The sequence below is a fragment of the Ascidiella aspersa genome, chromosome 2 (genome assembly GCF_963924565.1).
Source record: "Ascidiella aspersa chromosome 2, kaAscAspe10.2, whole genome shotgun sequence".
NCBI lineage: Eukaryota > Metazoa > Chordata > Ascidiacea > Phlebobranchia > Ascidiidae > Ascidiella > Ascidiella aspersa.
In genome coordinates this window covers 10667671-10690030 of record NC_139448.1, presented here as the reverse complement: position 1 = coordinate 10690030, position 22360 = coordinate 10667671, and the positions used below count along the sequence as shown (strand labels likewise).

At 37.6% G+C, this 22360-nt stretch overlaps 4 protein-coding genes across 5 annotated transcripts; 1 reads left to right on the top strand and 3 right to left on the bottom strand.

Annotated features, from left to right (window-relative positions):
• Nucleotides 1–7417: 7417 nt before the first annotated feature.
• On the bottom strand, nucleotides 7418–14897 carry LOC146163590 (serpin B6-like). The gene is made up of 7 exons (XM_083382993.1): nucleotides 14407–14897; nucleotides 13473–13603; nucleotides 12830–12943; nucleotides 11674–11917; nucleotides 10706–10890; nucleotides 9964–10134; nucleotides 7418–8023 (listed from the first exon to the last, which is right to left on the bottom strand). The coding sequence occupies exons 1-7, from the start codon at nucleotides 14618–14620 to the stop codon at nucleotides 7838–7840; spliced, it is 1245 nt and encodes a 414-aa protein (XP_083239119.1). The 5' UTR covers nucleotides 14621–14897; the 3' UTR covers nucleotides 7418–7837.
• Nucleotides 14898–15049: 152 nt separating this feature from the next.
• Nucleotides 15050–17109, bottom strand: LOC146163589 (tRNA-splicing endonuclease subunit Sen54-like). Its single transcript, XM_083382990.1, has one exon. It carries the CDS (start codon nucleotides 16812–16814, stop codon nucleotides 15177–15179), a length of 1638 nt encoding a protein of 545 aa, XP_083239116.1. The 5' UTR covers nucleotides 16815–17109; the 3' UTR covers nucleotides 15050–15176.
• Nucleotides 16932–20089, top strand: LOC146163588 (ribitol-5-phosphate xylosyltransferase 1-like). 2 transcript variants are annotated; one of them, XM_083382991.1, is made up of 6 exons: nucleotides 16932–17121; nucleotides 17627–17789; nucleotides 17918–18092; nucleotides 18678–18980; nucleotides 19048–19212; nucleotides 19362–20089. In XM_083382991.1, exons 1-6 carry the CDS (start codon nucleotides 17074–17076, stop codon nucleotides 19747–19749), a joined length of 1242 nt encoding a protein of 413 aa, XP_083239117.1. In that variant the 5' UTR covers nucleotides 16932–17073; the 3' UTR covers nucleotides 19750–20089. The 2 variants fall into 2 exon arrangements, with proteins under 2 accessions (XP_083239117.1, XP_083239118.1); XM_083382992.1 differs by lacking the exon at nucleotides 16932–17121 and adding an exon at nucleotides 17326–17485.
• Nucleotides 20090–20591: 502 nt separating this feature from the next.
• LOC146163587 (guanosine-3',5'-bis(diphosphate) 3'-pyrophosphohydrolase MESH1-like) lies at nucleotides 20592–21977 on the bottom strand. The gene is made up of 4 exons (XM_083382124.1): nucleotides 21768–21977; nucleotides 21546–21681; nucleotides 21133–21293; nucleotides 20592–20974 (listed from the first exon to the last, which is right to left on the bottom strand). The coding sequence occupies exons 1-4, from the start codon at nucleotides 21871–21873 to the stop codon at nucleotides 20844–20846; spliced, it is 534 nt and encodes a 177-aa protein (XP_083238250.1). The 5' UTR covers nucleotides 21874–21977; the 3' UTR covers nucleotides 20592–20843.
• Between the last annotated feature and the right edge of the window lie 383 nt (nucleotides 21978–22360).

Sequence of the window (22360 nt, the reverse complement as noted above, 5' to 3'; positions counted from 1 at the left end):
CTGATAGCTGATTCAGTATTAGCTTACCACTTTTAATATCTTCGCACGCCGAAGCGCTATAAAATATTCTTTTTACCCAGGCCATACCTATTCTCCACAGGTCGTCTCCACAATATATTAAAAGTAGTACTTCAGATGGATATATGTGCTTTTTTGTCAGTTGTGTTCATTATAATTAAAAATACAGCACACAATCAGGTTATTTACATTGATTGACAAACTGCCAACAAGTGCTACAGGCCATTAGATACTCAAAATAGTAAGTATACCCTGATCCGATTGTCTAAAAAGTCTATGAGGCCCAAAGGATGAGTGTAGGCTATGCAAACCCCTGCAATCTAGTTGCTTTAGGCTATTTTGAAGACCCTTGCGTAAACTCCAGGGTAATGTGGTCCACAACAATTTCCGAACAAGGTGCCCCAATGAGAAACCAAGTTGTTTCGCCAATTAAGCTAATAAAGAGTCCCCAGAATCATCCTGTAACAGAATGCGAAGCTTGGTACACAACTTTCGTTTCGGGTGTTTATTCTATCCTAGTTAAAGGTTAGATAGAATCTGTATGTAGGTTCTCCAAGCTTTATTCGCTCACAATTATGCTAATTAAAAATCAATATGCTAATTAGGAAATCCCAGAAATGTGCACTAAAGGTTTAAACATCGCAGAGAACAATATTGTAAGTGATTTTACAGGGCCATGTTTTAATATAACAACACAAATCCACTCTGAGTTTTATGGCACTAATAGACCCCGTCAAGCTCAATTCCCTGTGCATATGTAATTTGATGAATGACTTAAAAGCGTCCATGCACACCGACTGACTGAGGTTCCTTCGGATTTGGTCCGTTGCTTCTGGATGTTTAAACAATATTGCAGTTGTTTATCTTACAAGTCGTATGAATGCACTCAAGTTACCGTACTATGTCCAAGTACAAACGTTGAGAGCTTTGAAATGAAAACCACCGTTGACGACATTTTCCACTTGCACGTTTTTAAGCGTTGTGCGAAGCAATGATTTGTTACACTCTGCCCGATGATTTGCATGAGAATAAAATCCTAGACAAAACATTTTTTGTCCGGTCATCCCCAAAATGAGTCAAAGCGAAGATACTCTATTATCGAAAATATTTTGGTTGATTTTGTTATTTATCTGAGACGTATTTGTACCGACACTGATCTGGGGAACAACTTAGTGGTTCCATACATAATGTTGTCTAAAGAAATCGTCAATTCACGAATGGAGTCTCTTCCTAGAATTAAATTGCTTCGTTACGTGAAACGTGAGCATGCTGGTGGCATCGGAGTTAGGAACATTGACCTTCAAACGACAGCAACCGATATTATTAAGAGAATGGCCGGAAGCATAAGCAACGCTTGTGGCATCAAGCTTCGGCCGCCCAATACTTCTCCAAACATTGGTTGACAAAATGTTACCACCTGTAGCGGTATCGAGTTCTACATTGAACGATTTTGAGTCGACGACTATAGTGTATAAATCATTTTTGGCATAAGCTGGCAGTCAAGAGATGCCACTGACCTTACGCTCGAAATCTGCATCTTCTTAAGACATACTGCTTGCAAATGTCCTGTGCACTTACAAAAATTACACCTGGAGTTTTTAACACGACAGGTTGTCGCAGAATGTTCAGGCTTCCCGCACCTATGACACTTCAACGGTTCCTTTCGCTAATCCTGGAAACCTGAATTCCATGGTTTCTTGTGGCCTTTGAGCTTAGGACAATCACATTGCCGACATAACAGATGAAACGTGTCCGTAATGCTTCGTCCAAAGGGTCGTTGATAGATGGGAAGTCGCTGGTACTGGCGTCTTGACAAATACGTGCTGCAAGTTCCTAGAAAGATTCTCCCGGCTTACGCTTCATATCGCTCCAAAATTTAAAACGCTCTCCTACCACGAAACGTTTGGGGCCGTACTGCTCATCTATGAAATCTTTAATCTTTACGTCATTTACTTGTTTGAGTGGAGAACTCTGCGATGCCAAGTTGGCCGGAAGCTTGTATACAGTACCGCTTTGATTCGTCAGAAATACCCGCGCTTGTCTCGTCTCGGGAACTTCATGAGCCTTAGCAAAAGTGTAAAACCTAGACAAATAGTCTTGTCACAGCTCCACTGTCGATTCGAACGCGCAGAAATTAGGCGTTGCCTGGGGCACACTGTTACCGAGGATGTCTTCTTCCGTAGCGTCATCATAAGTTCCATCTGTTCTTTATGACGTCTTTCTTGAACTTCCACTTGTTGTTGCAGATATTCGAAAAACTTTTCCATTGTCGGAATCAGGGCTGCGGAGTCGGTTAAAAACAACCCGAGTCCGACTCCGGCCAAATGTAAGATTTTGTCGAGTCCCGAGTCCAGCTCTGACTCTACAGCCTGTATTTTACCCATTTACGCAACTAAATTAAGGTGGATTTTCTGCAATCCACTCATATTGGTGTCATAATTGATTCACCCGCATAAAATATGGTTTAAAAATATTTCACATTTGCTATTACACTTTTACAACTTACATTTTGCCGCCTTAAAAGTTAAAAAATTTGATACTGCGCATGCGCACGTCGGACTCGGGACTCGGGTAGTTTTACGCGGTCTACTCGATTCCCGATTCCCGAGTCCCGAGTCCGACTCCGGCTCCGCAGCCCTGGTCAGAAGTGAAGAAGATTTCCAATAGCGTGGAGTCCAATAATGAAAGAAAAAATATCCTCGTCGCCAATGTTGTATTCTTGGTCAGAGCGATGAAGTAAAAGAAATGAAACGAAACCAACAACGATTTAAGCAGCACAGAAATTAATTAGCATAGCAGCACAATAGAACTGTAACCAACTAGCAATCAGCACAAAAATGCGAATTACGTAATTAAGCCGCAGGGTGAGAAACGAATACAGTACATGCAGCAAAATGCGTCAAGCTTAATAACAGGCGTGTTGATAGCATATAATTGAAGTACATGTTTATACTATACAGCAGTGCTTCCCAAACAGTGGGTCTCCAAGCTATTTCAGGTAGATCGCGAAGCATTTCTAAATGTTACAGTTTTGTACAACATCGGTAAATTACTTCATTATGATTACGTAACATTTGTGCAACAATGTAACAAATACGTACGAATTAGGTGTGTTTTGTCGCATTATTTCAGTACGTTCACAACAGTAGCAAACATGCAGGTTTTGTGAACGGTAACTGGTAATATTATTTCCGATAAGTTTCATTTTAAGTTATTGCTAATCAATTTGGTCATATCTCATTATGGGTCGCAGAATAAAGCTTGCATTAAAGTTGGGTCGCGAACGGAAATTGTTTGGAAAGCACTGCTATACAGTATACAACCATAGGCCTACTATTTAAGATTGAGACATTACTATAATTTACGTTTAGTACAAAATTTACAAGTTGATAATTACTATCTAACTGACACCAGTTAGATCAACGATATTATAATAGCAAATAGAGAGAAAAGTAAATCTATTTCTTTGACGATTTAACCATCCTATTATTCTAAAGTCCTTTAGGCAGTGTTGTAATGACTTAAGTCATTGACTCGACTTAAGTGCACTAAAGTCACTGTTTTCAAATGACTTGACTTGACTAAGTCTTTTGGACAAATGACTTGACTTGTACTAGTAATTTTGCAAAATGACTTGATTAAATTAAGCATTTTTCATTAAAATTTATCTCAAGTTTTGTACATTAAACACTTTAAATGCTGTGTATTGCGTTTGTGTTATTTTTTTTAGTTAAATTGTTGCTTATAATCGGACGATTTTACCAACTTTAATAGTTTAACAATTTACTTTTATGTCAATGAAAGACTTGAAATTGACTTGCTCTCCAAATGACTTGACTGGGATTTGACTTGGACTTGAGGTATTTTTCAAATGACTTGAGTGGGACTTAAGTCATTTCGAAATGACTTGTTTATAGCACTGCCTTTTGGTGTTATAAGCAAACTTCTTGAGAAATTTTTTTTTTTTTTTTTTTTTTAGAAAATTAAACTGGGTTTGTGTTGAATCTCTAAAGCCTTTTTCAGTTATTTTCTGTCAAAAGTGACAAAAAATGTCTTAATCTAAGTTAGTTAAGGAGGAATTGATGATTTTTGAAGGCATTCTTTGTTTGAAAAACAGCAAGGAGGCTTCAAAGGCCTACGACAACTGGGCGAAAGACTTTGATACGCACAGCGTCGCAACCGGTTTTATTGTGATACCAAGAAAAGTTGCTAGTCTCTGTGCAAAATATGTCGAAAATTCTACCGAAACAACACTTTGGATGTTGGAGCAGGTTGCCTAAAATATATTATTGCTTAGGCCCTTAGCGACGATATATAGTTTGAAACGTAGTCTAAGCCTATGCTTATTTTTACAACAAGTTAGTGGAAATGGTTCTACAGTTTTGCTTACAGGGTTTAAAATATAGTTGTTCTTTTGAATCACAACAGTGGTATGTTTATGTCTATGAGCAGGGGCGGATCCAGGATTTTGTATTTTTATGTTTGTTCTATACGTTAAAAGACCGTTTACATTACAAAAAAGCGAACCGGAACCAAACCGGAAATATTTTCTTTGATTTCAGGAACGGGACACATCGCTGACTTTCTACGAAGGGAGGAGAACTTTAAAGGCATTATTGACATGTTGGATGGAAGTATGGACATGCTTTACAAGGCCAGCAAAAAAGATCTAGGTTATAGGTGTGTGTGAATTGATAGTTACTGCGGTTGTTTGTGATTTATTTGTAAATGATTTGATGTTCCAAACGCGAAAGATAAAATCCTTGTATTTGTCTTTACAATAGAAATATATTAATGCTGCAGACAGGGCTGGGGAGCCACCGTAAAATAGCATTAGCTCCGGCTCCAGCTCCGGAGCCATCAGGCAATTATTAAATGGCTCCGGCTCCAGCTCCGGAGGCGTAAAACTCAATCCTTTGGCTCCGGCTCCAGCTCCGGAGTAGTAAAACTCAAATCCTTTGGCTCCGGCTCCGGCTCCAGCTCCAGAGCCATCAAACACACACCCAATGACTCCGGCTCCAGCTCCGGTGCCACCAGTCACTTATTCAATGGCAAGTTTTAAAAAGTTTTTAAAAAAGCTTTTGGCTAACTAACGTTGGAGATGAAACAAAATATAATTTCTTAGCTTTAGCACCACAAACTGAAAAAAAGGCCCCAGCTCCACAAAAATAATAAAAATGGCTCCAGCTCCACCTCCAGCTCCACAAAAATAATAAAAATGGCTCCGGCTCCAGCTCCACAAAAATAATAAAAATGTCTCCGGCTCCGGCTCCAGCTCCACAAAAATAATAACAATGGCTCCGGCTCCAGCTCTGGCTCCAGAGAAAATGCTTAGCTCCGGGCTCCTGGCTCCAGCTCCGGCTCCGGCTCCCCAGCCCTGGCTGCAGATGTATCGTGCAGCACTTAGTCGAGGGAGATATTCCTTTGCCAGAACAATCCTACGATGTTGTGGTCAGTTCTGGAGCATTCGTACCAAACCATCTGCCAGTGCAGTCTATAGAGGTTTACAGCTTCTAGCAATAACTTTTTACACCACCCTCGCAAATGTAAAACAAAAGGATATTTCGTTTTTATTGAACAGCTTCGACAGCTATAAACGTATCTTGTAAAATACTGTTTTACTAAATTAATTGCTATATTTTACTATGTATATTAATGATGTATTGCTATATTTAAATATATCATACATATATATATATATATATGGGCCTTTTGGTGCTTGTTAAGTTGCGTTGTGGGCATAGAAAGATGTACCTCTTAAAAACTGATCCAAACATGTATGAAGTACTGGTTCAGAAGAGACACGCAAGCTTGTCTGTACTTTTTATATTTACCCTCGATATTTTTTGTGGTATAGGAAACAGTCATAAACTGAACAAAACACATCTCGAATTGCATTTACCGAATAACAACATTTATCAATATTTTGCTTAAACCGATCATTTTTCTTTTTTCTGATGTTTACCAATCTTGTTTTAAAAAAAATGTTTTTTTGTTGAACAGGCTTGTCTAAAACTCATCAAACCAAACGGCATCTTCATCGTCACTAGCGACATCACTGCAGGCAAAAAGTATTTCGACGATTTTAAGACTTTGACAAGCAACATGGTTCAAGCAAAACGAATTAGGCTGCTGGAGAGCTTTGAAATGAAAACCACCGATGACGAAATTTTCCAAAGTTTGTTCGTTTTGCCGAAAAATAATTTGTTTCACTCTGCGCGATGATTTGCATGCGAGTAAAACCCTCGACCGAACAATTTTTGTTTTGTCATCTCCAAAATGAGCCAACCAGCGAAGCACTCTACTGTCGAAAATCTTTGGGTTGATTGTGTTATTTATCTAAGACGTATTTGTAAAAACAATTCTTTAAGTTTGACCTCAGTTAAATAACTAAAAAAAAGAGTGCAGTAAAGTAGGTTTCGTCAAGATTTCAAAACCGTAGGTATAAGTTTATATGCCCTTGAAATTAAAGTGGCAATATCCACTGTTTTTTACTATTTAAATTGCCTGTTCAGAAATATGTCTTTCAAACTTTTTACATCACAAAAATGTAAATCTGCTGTATAGGGTGTTCTGTCTACTGAGAATTCTTTTTTATAAAAATTTACGTTGCTAGCCAGAAAATGGTCTATGTGATAAAAGTATGTGAGGACAATAAAGTCATGGGATAAATAAAAGGATGTATACCGTTTTTAAAGTTAGCCTAACCTTTTTCATTGAGTATTAAATTAGGTATTACCACGTTTGTGTCCAAACTAATTATCCTAGGACCCATTTGTTGATAAGCTATACTTTAAAAGAGCGCTGTTCTACAAAGGCTTCTCAAAAGCAGTTTGTTGCTTTTTCAGTGATTAAAGAACCCCGAAAAGAGTAAAGAATACATTACTATCAGGCATTCAACAAGCGGTTGATAATTCTTGTAAATGTTTTGCGACATTTATGTGATTTAACCCACAGGTTTAATCAAAGGCCTGCACGGTAGTGTGGCTAAACCGTGACTGCAGTAATGATGGAAAAAACGGATTTTTGAGAGTTCATGCATTTTTTTGTCTCAGAAGCAGGAATTACGTATTTAAGTGACGGACCTGACGTAGCCACATTGAATTTTGATTTGACTTTGTCAACACATTTGTTCGATAGTCTGCCTTTGCAGCACTTCGGAGATTTTTGACTGATAAAACTTATTACCGCCTAATGCCCAATTGAAACGATTAATTTTAATCAGACATTTAATACTACTAATCAAGATTCCTGATTCTCCATCTAAGGCGCATTTAATAATGCACAGTACCTTTAATATAAGCTATGTCGCCGTAAAACATCTATGTTATCTTACAAATGTCCTGCTTAAATTTATGTGATTTTCGATTCACGTAGCTTAATCATTTGAACAAGCGAGTAGAAAGGATGCGGTTTTATTTAACAAAAACAGACGCGTGCACAAGATTGATATGGGTGGATGTGTGGTAGCATACAAAGGCAGCACATCAGCAAAAAGGCTAGATGTCATGATTTACAAAAAAAAGCGAAAACATGCAAAGCATAGTAATACTGCAACATCTAAATCTACAATCTGGTCGACGAAAAGCTAGAAACGAAGTCGCGAAAAAAACGTGGTCCCTGTTTCAAAGTTGTTGAGACTTTATTTTTGAAGTATCGATCAAATCGAGGATATGCAGCATAGCTTACCGTATAAAAAAACCCAATGTATCCCTGAACCTTGAAAATGTCAGCCACTATGAAACGTGTTAAGTTTGTACAAACCCGTTTTCGCTTTCTAAACTGCGACTTCGTCCAGCCAGCTCCGTCCTTGACCGCGTCACAGCTCGTCGTGACCTTGAACTCGCCCTTCGGGACGCTTGAAGGCGCCAAAGAGGTGGAAAGCGGGACTGTGACGTTTGCGGACGAGCACAATGAAGGGGTGATCAACATAGACTACCTTGCGGTCTGTGGAGCGAGCCGCTTCCGAGCGTTCCGCATGGACGCTTCCGCCTTTTTCTTCCACCTGAAAAACGAGAGAAGGCCTATCGCTTGGCGCCGCAAAGAAACACTTTACTGGTTTTCGCAAGACCTTGGCGCCTGTAAAAAAACGTCCCTACTAAATGTGTGACATGAGTAGTACGTATAATATCTATTTATATAAATAGAACGCTTGGTCAAAAGGCGATAAGCGTTTTATTTGTATGCGACATTTGGTACACTGGAAGATTGCACGATAATAAGTCAGGAAAAATGAGAATGGAACTTTTAAAACTTAAATACAATGTATGCATTCAAACTGAAGAGCATAAATATTGTGAGTTAAATTACCAGTTTGATGTGCCCTATTCTTAACATACTACCCTGAAAGCGACTTAACAAGCAAAAGGTGAATTAGGATTAGTGTAAAATACCTCCATATGTTTTTTCAAGTCCTGCAACTTTTATTTCAAGTCCTGCAACTATTTATTTTTCTATTGAAATATATATAAGCGCTGTGCGGCAAGCCTATTAAGCATAGAGTTTGCAGGACAATTAATCCATTTAAGAAAAAAAGTGTAATCGTGAAATGAACGTCAAACCGAACGAAAAACACGAACTATTGGTTGAAAGAAATAGGAACTTAGGTTGTCTCGCTGCTACGCTGACGGATGGCGGAAATATATAGTACGCTTGAATACAATACACATTGCATGATGATTGAACTTAAACAGTTCATAGTGTGGCATGATATAGTATGTCACGCAGTTAGAACAAACTTAATATGATTGGAATAAATTTAACTCAAAACAACGTGACAGAACAAAAGTAATCGGAAGTCTTTAAAAGCGCCACCAAAAATAAATCGCAAGGCCAACAAAAATCAGCAAGCGTTCAGGTTCAAACCGCAAGGTTTTTTTCCTCGCGCCCTAAAACTCGTCGTGGCGCAGCAGGGCGCCAGGGGGGCGCGTCAGGCGCCCGAGGAACAACAGGAGGCCGGTGTTCCGGTGCCGGATGGCCCACAGGAAGGGCTGGTCCGCGTGGAACGAGGGGTTCGCATCTAGGGACCTGGCAACGATGCGCACGGTGGTGGCGGCCGCCGCAACGCTGCCCTCCTCGTCCACCTACACATGGCGAAACGTGACCGGTTGAAACCGGATCGAGCCGGTTCTGGTTTCAAGATTTGACCGGTTCGGACCGGTGTGCCTTCGGGAGGTGGGCGGCTGATTGATTAGCGTCGGAGGCGTTTTAAACGGAAATAATTAGCTGGCTTGCACCAGGTAATTTGACTTAATCGGTTGGCAAATATTACGTATACAATAAATAAATTACTTCGATGACTTTCGTTGATTGAAATTTATTAAGTCTACGTATAAGGAAATATATTGTTGTTAAACAAAAGTTTAACTTCATTACATTTCGTCATGGAACTTGATTTGGAGTTTTGTGCGAACGATACTTGATTTAATAATGACTGTAGTCGAAATTAGCGCAAAGCTCACGACACTACAAGAAAGATTGTGCAACGTTTCCAACCACATTTTGTCTCCTAAAATATCTCGGGGAGCAAATGTTGAGTCGGTTTTAGGTATGTCCGATACTTGACCTTTTATTCTAAATGAGGCAAAACAGGAAATTTTTCTAGGGTATTGGGCCTCTAAAGTGCTCTAGAAGGTTTTTTTAGTTTAGTTACTTTCAGTTGTTATCCTACCATTTTTAGTACTGAAATTTCTATATAAATTTGATATCGGATCGTTGCCGATATAACCCCAGTATGGCAACGATACTACCGCAAGCAGCGGGTACCATCATTTTTACAAGTGGGGGTTTGGAAAGGTGAGTAGACTTTTAAACTGTTAAAGTAACAAGTTAACTCGGCCAAAAGCTGAAAACAGGTCTACATCTGGCCTAATCAAATTTGCTCAAAATCTGGCAATATTTTAACAAAAATATCTCAGAGGTAATAGCGAGGGCGCTCAAACATACCTCGATGGAGGCTTTGTGCAGGATTTGGTCCACACTAAGCCGGGTACCGTCGGTTTGGGCCATTCCGCTCAGGTCGGACTTGTTCGAGTTGAAGACATCGGTAACTCCTAGTTTGGGCAGGATTTCGTGCAGACCGAGCGTCTCTTCCAGCTTGAATTTGGGCAAGGAGACCTGGGGAAGCAAAAAGTGACGTCATTTGGGTGCTTCGATCTAATCGTGGGCTCTGGGCTCAGTTTAGGCGTTACATAATGCAGTTACGGAAAATTACAATCGTACAAACGTCTAATTCAACGACCACAATCGTAAAATTTCCCAAGCGGCAAATTATAATGGTAAGATAATTAATCTTTTCAGCGATCGACTATGTAGGACTGTGCAAACACTAATATTCATCTAGCGACACGAAACAATTGTACAGATTTAAGTTTCTACCTTGCGCCGACGTAGAATGCGACGACATTCGTTTTTATCTAACTGCAAAGTAGGATCGTAAAAACGTTACTTGTTAGTTGTTACCTAATAATCGTCACATAGTATAAATCTTAGTTAATATAAGACAGACATGCGCGCAGGTTAAAGATTAGTCAACGAAACCGGAGCAAGAAAGGTGATGTGAACACTTATAAATTTATGTTGTCCGTACACCTTAATAAATAAGCAAAAAATGATAAAAACTCCTATAGGTAAGGCGACATTGAATTATTTATACAGCACTTTGCGAACCAATGCCAAAACAACTTACGTCGACAGTCGTGGAGTGAAGGGTGGAGAGCCACTGGGTGAGGTTGTCGGGGTTAAGGTTGGCCTCGACCCGGGCGAGGTCGAAGTTCTCGGGCAGCAGGATCACCATGCTGTACTCGCGCCCGGCGTAAGGGAGCTCTAGGATCTGAAGGGTAAGTTCTTCGACGTAACCGAATCGGAAGGTACCTGTTATATGAGAGGCGACAATATGGTGAAACTATACCTATTTAAACCAAACACTTTCTAAAATTGTCCGTTATGTAAGTTTGTCTGGGGACATACTATCGGTGCTGACTAACATGGGGGAGACATTTTAAAGGTTGACAGAAGTGTACTGGTAGATGCTGTTATTGATCTATTGTAAACTCAGGCAATCCCAGTTCCGAAATCGTTGTTACTTCTAACCGGGTGTAACCCAAGAGATTTTTGCATTGTAAAAATATTACGTGTTTAAAACCCAATCCTAATTTTCTTGAAAAATGCAACTCCAAAATAAATCAAATGAAGCCCAATTTAAAACGGAAATTTATTTTTTTTAGATTCGTTGAAGCAGTAGTTCTTAATTCTTTTCTTGGGACACCTTTGAAAAAGTTTGTTTGACTTGCGACCTACCAAGCAATCAAATTTTAGTAATATTTATTTTTCTAATGTTTGTATCAGAAAATCATAATAATCAATTGCTAAAAAAAGGCCGCAAAAAGTGTTCTAATCCCTATATAGTACCTACGACCAAAACCGTTAGATAAAACAGTGGAAACTGATAAAAGACCTATAACAATTGATATGATGGAATAAAAACCACCAGAGTATTTCCATCGTGAAAATATATTATGAATACCTGTGACGGCCGACGGGTATCGGTATTCGTCACAAGTCCAACGATTAAAATTGGGATGATATGGTAAAAGGGTAAAATCACTCAGCAAACATTTTTTGCGTAAAAAATTTATTTTATTTTTTATTTTTTACCTCTCTGGAACATGAGGGGCGTCTTGACCACCGTGTAGTGAGACACAAAGAAGTTACGCATCTCGGTCTGCTGCTCGATGAACTTGGAGTGCCAGTCGCCGCGGAAGTAGACCGCGTTCGCGATCACCATGGCAACGTCGGCGCTGACGTCATCCATCATGGCGGCGATTTTTCCGTCAGTTGCGTCGCTGATCCACTGGTTTATGGCGGCGAGCGATTCCTGCGGCTTGCCAGCGAAGTCGATCTGTTGGCATTTTCATGGACATCGGTTGGTAGTTGGAGTTTGGGAATGTTGAGTATTATCGGATCAGAGACGATAGATGTTATTAAATCTGAGGGGGGCAAGTACCAAACTAAGGATCTTCACGTTTAAGCAGTGGTCCTCTCTTTTTACAATTATATTGCAACAATTTCTTCAGCATTGTATGTTTGGGTATAATTCCAATACAATAACAAATTAATTTAGTATTATTAAAGTAAATTTCTTTGATATTATTAATGTAAGCGTAGTTTGGCGTATTTATCGGCGAATAAAACAGTATACTAAACCTGTATGCTATTAAAAACATTCAAAATTTAATTTGAAACGTTTTTTCATACTTTTTGGTGATCTCACAACTCCTATGATACATAAGGATTTTTGGTCAATTATGCGGTATAGAAAACGTAAGTGCTTAAAAAACTTTTGACCCAACCAGGTTTGGTTTTCTATCTGAAAATGTAAACTTTTAAGAAGATAAAATGACAAGTACTAAACTAATAATCTCCACGTTAAAGCAGTGGTTACCAACCTGTGGTCCGTGGACTATTTTGCCATTTAATGCCGTAGTTTTTTTAACATTACATACTTGAGTAAAATTTCAATACACTATGACATTCAAAGTCTTTGGGATTGTAAGTGTAAGCGTATTTTGCGTATTTATGGGGAATGACATTTTATTTATTGGACTGCCATTAAAATCCACTCAAAAATTAAATTTTAACATTTTTTTCCTAGTTTTTGGATGTTGCTTTTAACTTCCATAAAAGGTAACGATGATTTGTCTTTTTTTCAATCTCTTGCTAAAAGTAAGAACGGATCAGGCGTGAAAAATAGAGTGAGAAAACTCATAAGAGAATCCGATATATTCTGTCGTGCAAAATAACCGCCGCCTACCGATTGTACTTGAGCATCGTATACGGTGAGTGCGTTCTTGTAGTCTTCAAGCATTTGTAGGTTGCTGTCGGCAAAAACCCGGTTGGACGAACGAATCGTCACGTTGTCGGATGACTGCAAAAATCAAAAAGAAATGTTAGGTGCTAAGTCGTCTGTAAGCGGCTTTAATAGATTAATATAGCGTTTTGAAATCCACCTTTTTGGGCGTTTCGAATAACAGTTCAGAAACGTACTAACACGATTAAGTTGGTTTCCTAGTTTAGCAAATAATTCGGTGAATCCGTAAAGAAGCTGCTCTGGCAAAAAAACGTCTCAAGAATAGTGATTTACTTTTTAAAGACCAAGTCCTATAATTTTACATTATTGGTGCGAAAAGCAGTACCTAAATAGCCAAGTACCGTTTGAAGGAACTGAAATCTTGGGCGGTAAAAGAAACATTGACATTACAATTTACGCAGTTTGAAAGACAGAGAGATGTGAGATTTTCTTAAGCCCTTTACAAAACGAGTTAGATAAAAATTTATCATAGACCTTTACCGTAAACACTTGAAAAACAAATCTTTAACTCTTTTTCAAGCTCTACTACACGACGCAACACAGCCAGTAAAGTTGGATTTCGCCGTGGACGAAAGTAAACACAAACCTTGTCAAACAAGAGTCCGTGCAGCTCTCCGAACGCCGAGTGGAATTTTCCTTCCAGCTGACTAAACTGGAAAGCATCGTCGATCTGCTTGGCCGTATCGCCCTTAGCGCCAAGGTGCGTCATTGCCATGGCTGTGAATGGAAAAAAATCGGGGTTACCTGAGGTCCACTTACACCGGCTGTTCCGTGCAGTCAACTTAATACCAATTTTATTTTCGCATCATTGACTGATTCTGGAAGGTTACAAAGCGTCGTATTCCCACTAAAACGTTTGTAAAAGGGGAAAACTGAAAATATTGGTGGACACAAAACTTGAACACACGTTTGTCTAATGAAAGACCTGCTGTTTTCTACGTGGTAATATAACGCGGCGCATTTAAGCTATTTTCACAGTTACTTCTCTGGACAACGCAGTCACTGAACCGAACCTAGTACCGGCAAACGTTCCGCGCCAGCAAGTTTTTATAGCTGCCAGTGCAAAGCAAAACGGGGCAACATAACCAGATCGGAGTTTCAACTTTCAACAGCATTGAAAAATTCAATGTCGGTATGCCTAATCCCTGTTTGGTTACCGACTGCTTTAATACGTACGTAATACGTTGTATATAGGTAAACACAGGCCAACAAGTCATGTGTTCAAATTCCAAATCAACAAATCAAAATAAATTGAAAACAAACTCCGCGGAAAATCGGGCGCTGGTCTAGAATCCTACTACAGAGATTAAACAACTATTAAATCAACGCACATTATTTAGGTTAGAGTGCGGGTTAGCGTTTGGGTGGGTCAAACATTACTATTATTAAATAATAAATATACTAACATTTGACCCACCCAAACGCTAACCCAACCCAGCTATTGTGCATCGATTTAATAATTGTTTGAACTCTGTTGTAGGATTGTAGACCAGCGCTGGAAATCGTTATATAGCGCTTACCGGCAGACACGCTGAGCGGCGAAAAAACGACGTTCTCCACCGACTTATCCTCGATCAGCTTCTTGTACAGGTTAATGCTGAACTCGATGTTGGCGGTTGACAGCTTGGCGACGTCGTCGTCCACACTCAACGTGTTGCCCAGCACTTGACAGTAGCAGCAGCACATGGCGACCAACAGAAATGCAAGACGCGCGCTTTTCGACTGAACTTCCATCTTTGCAGCTTCGACACTTCGGCGCTGTCAAGAGAAATACCAGAAACGACTGCGGAAACCGTAGCTGTAACGCTGAAGAAGCTAAAACACGAATGCGGTTTAGGCGTCTGACTTTCCCGCTAATAAACCGAGCGCCTGGAAGCTTCTCGAAAAAGTCGTCTCGCGCCAAAGCCCGGCGAAATTAACAGTTTTGTGCAAGAAGGCGACGTGTCCCGTTTTACGCCTGACTTGGCCTCGTTACCTACTTTTCCCAGGCGTTAAAATGGTACCCTGACCTAGATTGTCGGTATCTGAAAAGTGAAAATGGGTTGTAAAAACAAATAAGGACAATAGAGGGTGAATACATTGAAAAGAGGAACTTCAGTAGTTGAATTGCCTAAGCAATTATTTCTGCTATAGAGATGGCCAAGTTAAAATACTTTCTATTGGAAAAAATATATGGTCCTAATAAATTTATACTATACAAATCAATTTTTTCCAGAGTTAATATTACAATTTCACAACACTGAAAAATGTTGACACAAAAATAAAAAAAAAGCAATTCTTTTTAAAAAAACTACCCTGGTTGAACATCAACAGGAATTTTAATAGATTCATTAGCAAAAAACAAAATGCGACCGAAATCCACAAGGGCAATTTTCACTGAAACACCTTGGCTAGTGTTTTCTAGGGAAGTGTAGTCTGACAAAGTGGGCATTGGGTCTGTGGTACTGCAGACCACTATTCTTAGTGCTGGTTTGCCAGGCTGAGTTTTTTTGAAAGGTTTGGTCTTGTCCGTTTGAAATACATTGTACTTGATTTCAAATTTCGTCAACATTTCTGAACTGGTCACTGGTGTGATTGGGCTATTTGATTTAAGCTTTTCCAGTACTTTTCCTGTAGATGTGGCATTCATTGGGTGTACGAGAGGCTTTACTACTCCACCGTACATTTTGAGGCATAAATCTTTGGTTTGATTTTGGATAATAAGCTCTGCTCTTTTTACAGCCTCCCTATATTCAGTCCAGTCTGAAGCATTTCTGCACATGTCAAACTGGTATGGGTCTTTTGAATATGAAAAGTCTTGTGGTTGTAAAGCACTTGACTTAGCAACCCTGAAATCTCGAGAAATTCTTTCAGACCATATTGCCTCCACAACCATTGAATCAAAGGAACAGTTTGAAGGAATTAGTTGGGGATTTAAACTAGGTGTACTAATTTCATCTTGAACTTTTGCAAAGTCAATGTATTCAACCTTTGTGGGAACATATTCAGAATTTGAATGGTGGTTCAATGGAGTAAATTTTGATTTACCATTTTCAACTGAGGATGGCCACCACCCTCTACATTTGGTATCACTACTGGGTTCTTCAATAATGTGTTTTAAGGGTTTGTGCCCTACATCATTTTCTGTAGTTATTTGTTCTAAATTAATTCCGGTTTTTGAAAATGGCAACTCAGTAGTGTGTAAAACATCACAATCCGAAGCAATTTCCTTAGTTGTTGGTCCTATAATGGTTTCATTTTGGGAACAAGGCTTTTCTACAGTCACATGCTTATTTTTCAACATTTTTGATGTGGTAGCTTCTTCTACATCCGATCTTTGTCGCTTGTGGCCACTTTTACCAACGTCTGGTAATTTTTGCTTGACATTAGGTTGGTGGTATCTTTGTACTCTAAAGCCGAGCCTTGATAAATGAGCATAAACCTGATATTCATCTAAAGTGCAAAGCAGTTCGTGTTTAGTCTCACACAAAAGCAGATCATAGGCATCTTGCATAGAAAGTGGCAACTGGTTTAAGGTTAACTGAATTTCGCCGACATCAAGCAGAAAAAGCGCTTCCTCTGCATATAAGGCAAAAAACTCTTTGAAGTGATAGTGGCATTTGGTTTGCATAAATTTGCCTTGCTTCACTACTTTTGCGACGTTGTAATCCGGCAGCCATTCCGCAACACCGAGATTGCCCACTTTCCCCACCTTCCATTCCGACAGACTTTTATACAACGTGTCATAATATTCTTCTAGTTTTCTTTCTTCCACCGCAGTTCCCCGGATTTCGTTTAACTTGGCGCCACCCTTAGAAGGCAGCTTTGTGTCTCTTATACCAGGCCGCGATTGCAGTATTTGTTCGGCATAGGCCAAATCCTTGTCAGGCCATTCATGTTGATTGCCAGCAGATGTACCTGGTTCATCACACGTGTCAATTTCGTCCATAAAACCGACATACACAAAAGCTGGACTTTAAAAACGTTTACGCTGGAAGTTTTGTAAGCAGCATTTCTCACGTCACGAAACGTATCAATGCGTGACGAATGCCAAAAAAGTATTGAACCCTAAAGGATGCTCTTTTGTCACAATCGGTATTACTATGACTTAACAATCGTTTACTAATATACAATAATGATATTTAGCAGCAACCAGCTATATTTCCCTTTTCTATTTTCGTTCGACTGCCAACGTCTTTTGGTTCAAAATGCCCCTCAAACACGACCAAGAGATTTCTTTGCATCAATTATGTTTGGTATGTTTATGAAATAGTTTTTTTATTTTAAATAGGCTAAGGTGACTTTGTTTTGCTCCAAAGTTTGAAGTAACTCTGCAATACAAAGCAACCTTATTTTTGTACTGTGAACTGTGAAGGTGTATCGCTTTTGACTCCGTCAGCAAACTACGTTTTCTTTCACGCAATCTGAAAAATCGCTCATGCGTAATATGGCGTGTACTTTTGTAAACAAACCAAAATACTTGATGGTCAACCTCACGTTGAAACCCTGTTTAATCAACGATGATGTATAAAAAAACGTCATCTTTCAAGTTTTAGATTATACTTTGCAATAAAGAATACCATGGATGTAATTTAATATCATATGTGACACTTAGACACAGTAAGTATGTTTTAACATGATGTGTTTATATGTAAATAAGCTGTGGTTTTAAGATAGAATGCCTGGCCAATACTCAGCTATCATCCTTTGATTTCACTTTGCTTCAAATATTATATATTTAGTGTATTGATGTTGTTGCAGTTTGCAGCCCAAAGCATGAGAAGTAAGCGTTTACTTCTGTTGATTGTGATGTGCATTGTGTATGGCTTTGTATCAGTTCTCACTGCTTACTCTATGTTGCACAATCATAGCCTAATCAGAGAGGCAAGGCTTGAAGAACTTATGCAGACCTTCGACAAAAAAGGTTTGTTTCTTACTACAATTTCTTCAGCTTTTTAATTACAAATGTTATGATATTTGGCTATATGTTGTGTAGGATATATTTTATTTTATAGTCTGGCTTGTATATCAATATGCATTTGTTTCTTGTAGAAGACCTAAACATAACTGACCAGATCAATGATACAACAAAGCACATACAGATTTGGGATGTCAGTGGAATGGGAAAGTTTCTTTGGCAAGATGTTTTGAAAGGAGTTATTCCCGACAGCGAAATAGCTGGATGGAGGGAGAGTTCATTGCTGGTTGATGAGAATTACCATCTATGGTCTGTCCATTTCTTAATATTTGCAAATTTATTATCAATTGTTAAAATTGAACTGAATAGTCAAAAGTCTTGTGCAGTAATTTCCTGCCATTTACATTCTAAATAAGTGGGGTAATTTACGAAGTGTAACCACAGAACAAATTATGGGCGGCAACTTAATTAATATACTGTACTGTACAACCATATATTAAAGTGTATCTAGTTTTTCAACCATATCCTAAATGTGATATAATTATTTGTTTGGCCGAGCCTGTACAAGAATAACTAACTGTGTTAACTGAAACACTTTGGTATATAAAGAAGCTTGCGCAGACAACTACATGTAAAATAAAGATTATGCTTTCATATTAAATGACACATTTAGACAGTTTAGTAAAAACAGTATTAAATTATAAAATCATTATATATTTTGTAGTATTAAATAAGAATATATCCATATTAGAAATACATATTTCTGTTAATTTTAAGAAACAATTTTATTCATTTATATACCTGTTTTAGCAAGCAGTCAAAAAATTAGAAAATTGATATCGCTTTTGAAGACGCCTGGTGGATATTGTTTAACTTTGTTTTTTGAAATTTTAGGTACAGACTCATGTATGATGCAACACCAAAAGACAGTTCTGTTCCAGTAGAGACAAGTTTGATACTAATGCTGGATGCCCACAATTCTGCTGTAATAATTAAGGCTAAAATATGGCTGGACTATGTTCTGGAAGCAAGTTCTTTGACCAACATTGGCCTATTTATTCTTGGAGATGAATCATGCAATAACGATTGGTTAACAAAATACCTTGATAAACTTGTTATTAGATTTGTCTTCCTTGTATACGATTCAAGTTTAATTGACAACAAGACAATTTTTGGATGGCCTTTGGGACCAGCAAGGTATTATTAGCTTGTTATGATAACTTCTAATGCATCATGTTTTCTCCTAATTTTCTTTTTATTTCAGAGAATTTAACCTGGAAGAGTTTGACAAGACTTTTGATGTTACAGCTCCAAGAAAATATGCGTGTAGTTTTATGGGCACTGTGTATCCAATGTCACCAAGAAAAAGTATTGCTAAATTGGAAGAACATGAAGACTTGAAACGTTGCTATTTCAAATGGAGAAACAGGTTGGCTAACGTTTATATGTCTATATAAAAGAAACGTGTTCACTTTATTAAGTAAAGATGTTTTTTGTAAAAAGTTTAATGAAAAAAAGGTGATTCAGGACACTAAATGACTCTAATATATGCATTTTGATATAATATTTTTTTCACAGATTTGTCAAGGACCAAGGTTTTCAGACTGGAGAGTATATTAATTTATTGAGCGAAAGCGATTTGACTTTATCACCAGCAGGAAGAAATGCTGAATGTTCAAGAACGTATGAGGCAATGGCCCTTGGATCAATTCCAGTTTTACAAGACACTGCTCAACCTGGTGGCTGCAGCAACATTACAGACCCATACAAACTGCTGAAAGAATTTAAGGCGCCGGTTATTTTTCTTAAAGACTGGAAAGAGCTCCCAAAGATTGTCGCAGAATTCAATCAACTTTCATTGAGTCGAAAAACAAGGTTAAGGCTAGATCTTATACGATGGTACAGCAACTTTAAATTGTCACTAAATAAACGTTTTTTAAATGTTTTAAAAACAAACTTCAAATGATTTTTACTGGGTGTTATTTGTAAAATGAAAAATATAAAGACTAAAGGATACAAGGAAATTCCGTCCATGTTTATTGGATCCTACCACCAATAGCATGTAACATCATACACATTCACCCAAGTGAAATAGCACTACTTAAAAATGACAGCACAGTGAAACTATTAAATTTTCAAATGTGTGATGTTCCAATGCATTTTTGATATTTCACCAATAGGATCCCCCTGATTGTTTAATAGTGCATGTTAGACCTACATTTTAAGGGTCCATTTGTTTAATAATTTGCAATATGCTAGAAAGCAAAAACTGTACAATAATTCCATGTTTAAAACTATTTCCTAAAATGACAAACAAAATGCTAGTTTCAAGTATAAGCAAAACATGAGAACTACAATTACGTACATTTTTGTTATTTTATTTGATGTGCTTTTATTTTTTCTTGAAACAGAATCTGTAGAGATTGTTTTTTTCATATGCAGTATAAAGTTTTGGTTGTTTAAAACTTATGCATTAATGGTGATGCGGCTTTACTTAAAACTCTGGGAACTGGGAAAGTGTCTGCAAAGCAACCGCTAACAGGCCTGCTTTCATCCCATTTGTGTGTTTGTCTATTCACTGCAGGCCTGTTATACATATTTTATTGCTGTTTTTCACTATTTTGTTTTGCTTTTCGTAGTTAAAGAAATATATTTGCCAAGCAGAAAGAAAGGTTGTCAATTTTATTAAATAAAAAAGTAATTTATCAATTGGGTAGAACATTTGTGGTTTCATTTTTTTAGAAAACTATTAGTAAATTTTAATTTGACTGTTACTATAAAATTTATAATGCTGTTGATATGTTTAAAATCAGTATGGTCAAATAGAACCTTCATTAAATAAAATTTACTAACATATTGTTTGCACCCATAAACAATATTATTTAGTCAAAAGCAGCCAAAGACTGCTTGCAATTCATGATCAACAAATGAAAGACAGCAAGAATACCAGTAAAGCTTGAATATAAAACCTTAAAACATGTGTAAACAACAAATAAAGATAAGTGCAATTGTTCTATCAATATGTCACTCTTTACAAGTTTTATAAAGGATTTCTCTAATTTATGCAATGATGTTATTTTGCTTGAATACATCATCCAATGCATTTTCTAGAGCTTCATTGGTTCCACGCAATCCTTCTACCACCTTGTAAGACCATTTAAAATATTCTGCCACCCGTTGTTCAGACCAACCTTTGTACAAGAAGCATTTGGTTTAAATTCAATATTTTACCTTAACTGGTTAAAAAATAAATTTCTTCTTTTTTAAATCACTGAAAGTTTCTTATAAAAGGTTAAATATTTCTATTTCTTTTAATGTAATAAAAAACAGTTATATGTTTGGTGTGTACCTTTTGGCGTTGCTCGAGTCAAGTCCCTTAAGTTGTAAAGCTTGTCTGCAAGTTTAACCAGCTTGGCTTTTTTGCTCTTTTTGGGGGCATTCTCAACTTGTAACCGCTTTCGCTCTTTTGAAGACAGATCCTTGTTATCAGTTACTTCAGCTACTATATCTCTGTAAAAATACAAAACAAAAAGCATTGTATAGAACTAAGTAATACATATTATATATTCTGTACAACAACAAAAAGACATGTGTCGAACTAAGAAATTCATATTATATATTCTGTAATACAAAACAAAAAGCATTTTGATATACAATTAAGTAATACATGTTGTATATTCCTTTTATACCTTATGAGAGCGCCTTTTGCAGTGCTTTACTTTAGTCATATAGTTTACACAAAATAATTAGCATGAAATTTACCTCACAGATTTGCCAAAGTGCTTCTCAATTTCATCCAAAGTGGTTTCTGTGTCCTCTACAGTGTCATGTAGCACCGCTGCCTGCAAGACTTCAATGTCACTTATTCCTCCTTCCTCACATATAATGTTTGCAACACCTAAAAAACAAAGTTGTTAGGATTTTATTTTATCATCAGGGATTTAAAATATGTAATGAAATAACAAAAGTTAATTAGACACAAACCTATGGGGTGGTTTATATACGGAGTTTCCTCAGGATCTTTTCGTCTTTGGTCCTTGTGCTTTATTGCAGAAAAGTTCACAGTAGTCATCAACAATGATAAATCCATAGTTTAAGATATTTATTACACTTCAATAATATGTATTGTGTAGTTTAAATAAAAGTTTACGCCTTATTACACATTTAATATGATTTAAATCAATTTTATATACATTTATGGGCGCTGGTCTAGAATCCTACCACATTATTAAAACAACATACAATATTTGAGTTAGGGTGTCGGTTAGTGTTTGGGTAAAGGTGGGTCAAGTATTAATATATTCATTATTTAATAATAATACTTGACCCACCCTAACCCAAACGCTAACGCCGCACCCTAACCCAAATAATTTGCATTGTGGTAGGATTCTAGACCAGCGCCCATTTATGTTCATACGGGTTCACCTATGACAGGAATGAAGTAAAATTAACTCGTATGTTGTTCTTGAAAATAACGAAATTTAATACAATATTTTGAAAAAGAACAGATTGTGTTGAAAAACAAGTTATATTTGTTTAGCCCATTAGCACTACTGTTCAAACTATATTGAACTCTA

What these genes read in the sequence shown, in the direction of transcription:
- LOC146163590 (XM_083382993.1), bottom strand. Translation starts at nt 14,620, where the DNA reads ATGGAAGTTCAGTCGAAAAGCGCGCGTCTTGCATTTCTGTTGGTCGCC. An exon ending in GCCGCTCAGCGTGTCTGCCG is followed by an intron (nt 13,604 to 14,406) that starts GTAAGCGCTATA and finishes TTCCATTCACAG; the next exon opens with CCATGGCAATGACGCACCTT. An exon ending in TTCACTCCACGACTGTCGAC is followed by an intron (nt 10,135 to 10,705) that starts GTAAGTTGTTTT and finishes TTGCTTCCCCAG; the next exon opens with GTCTCCTTGCCCAAATTCAA.
- LOC146163589 (XM_083382990.1), bottom strand. Translation starts at nt 16,814, where the DNA reads ATGGACGAAATTGACACGTGTGATGAACCAGGTACATCTGCTGGCAAT.
- LOC146163588 (XM_083382991.1), top strand. Translation starts at nt 17,074, where the DNA reads ATGCCCCTCAAACACGACCAAGAGATTTCTTTGCATCAATTATGTTTG. An exon ending in GCAGACCTTCGACAAAAAAG is followed by an intron (nt 17,790 to 17,917) that starts GTTTGTTTCTTA and finishes TGTTTCTTGTAG; the next exon opens with AAGACCTAAACATAACTGAC. An exon ending in GATGAGAATTACCATCTATG is followed by an intron (nt 18,093 to 18,677) that starts GTCTGTCCATTT and finishes TTGAAATTTTAG; the next exon opens with GTACAGACTCATGTATGATG.
- LOC146163587 (XM_083382124.1), bottom strand. Translation starts at nt 21,873, where the DNA reads ATGGATTTATCATTGTTGATGACTACTGTGAACTTTTCTGCAATAAAG. An exon ending in CACTTTGGCAAATCTGTGAG is followed by an intron (nt 21,294 to 21,545) that starts GTAAATTTCATG and finishes GTATTTTTACAG; the next exon opens with AGATATAGTAGCTGAAGTAA. An exon ending in GACTCGAGCAACGCCAAAAG is followed by an intron (nt 20,975 to 21,132) that starts GTACACACCAAA and finishes TCTTGTACAAAG; the next exon opens with GTTGGTCTGAACAACGGGTG.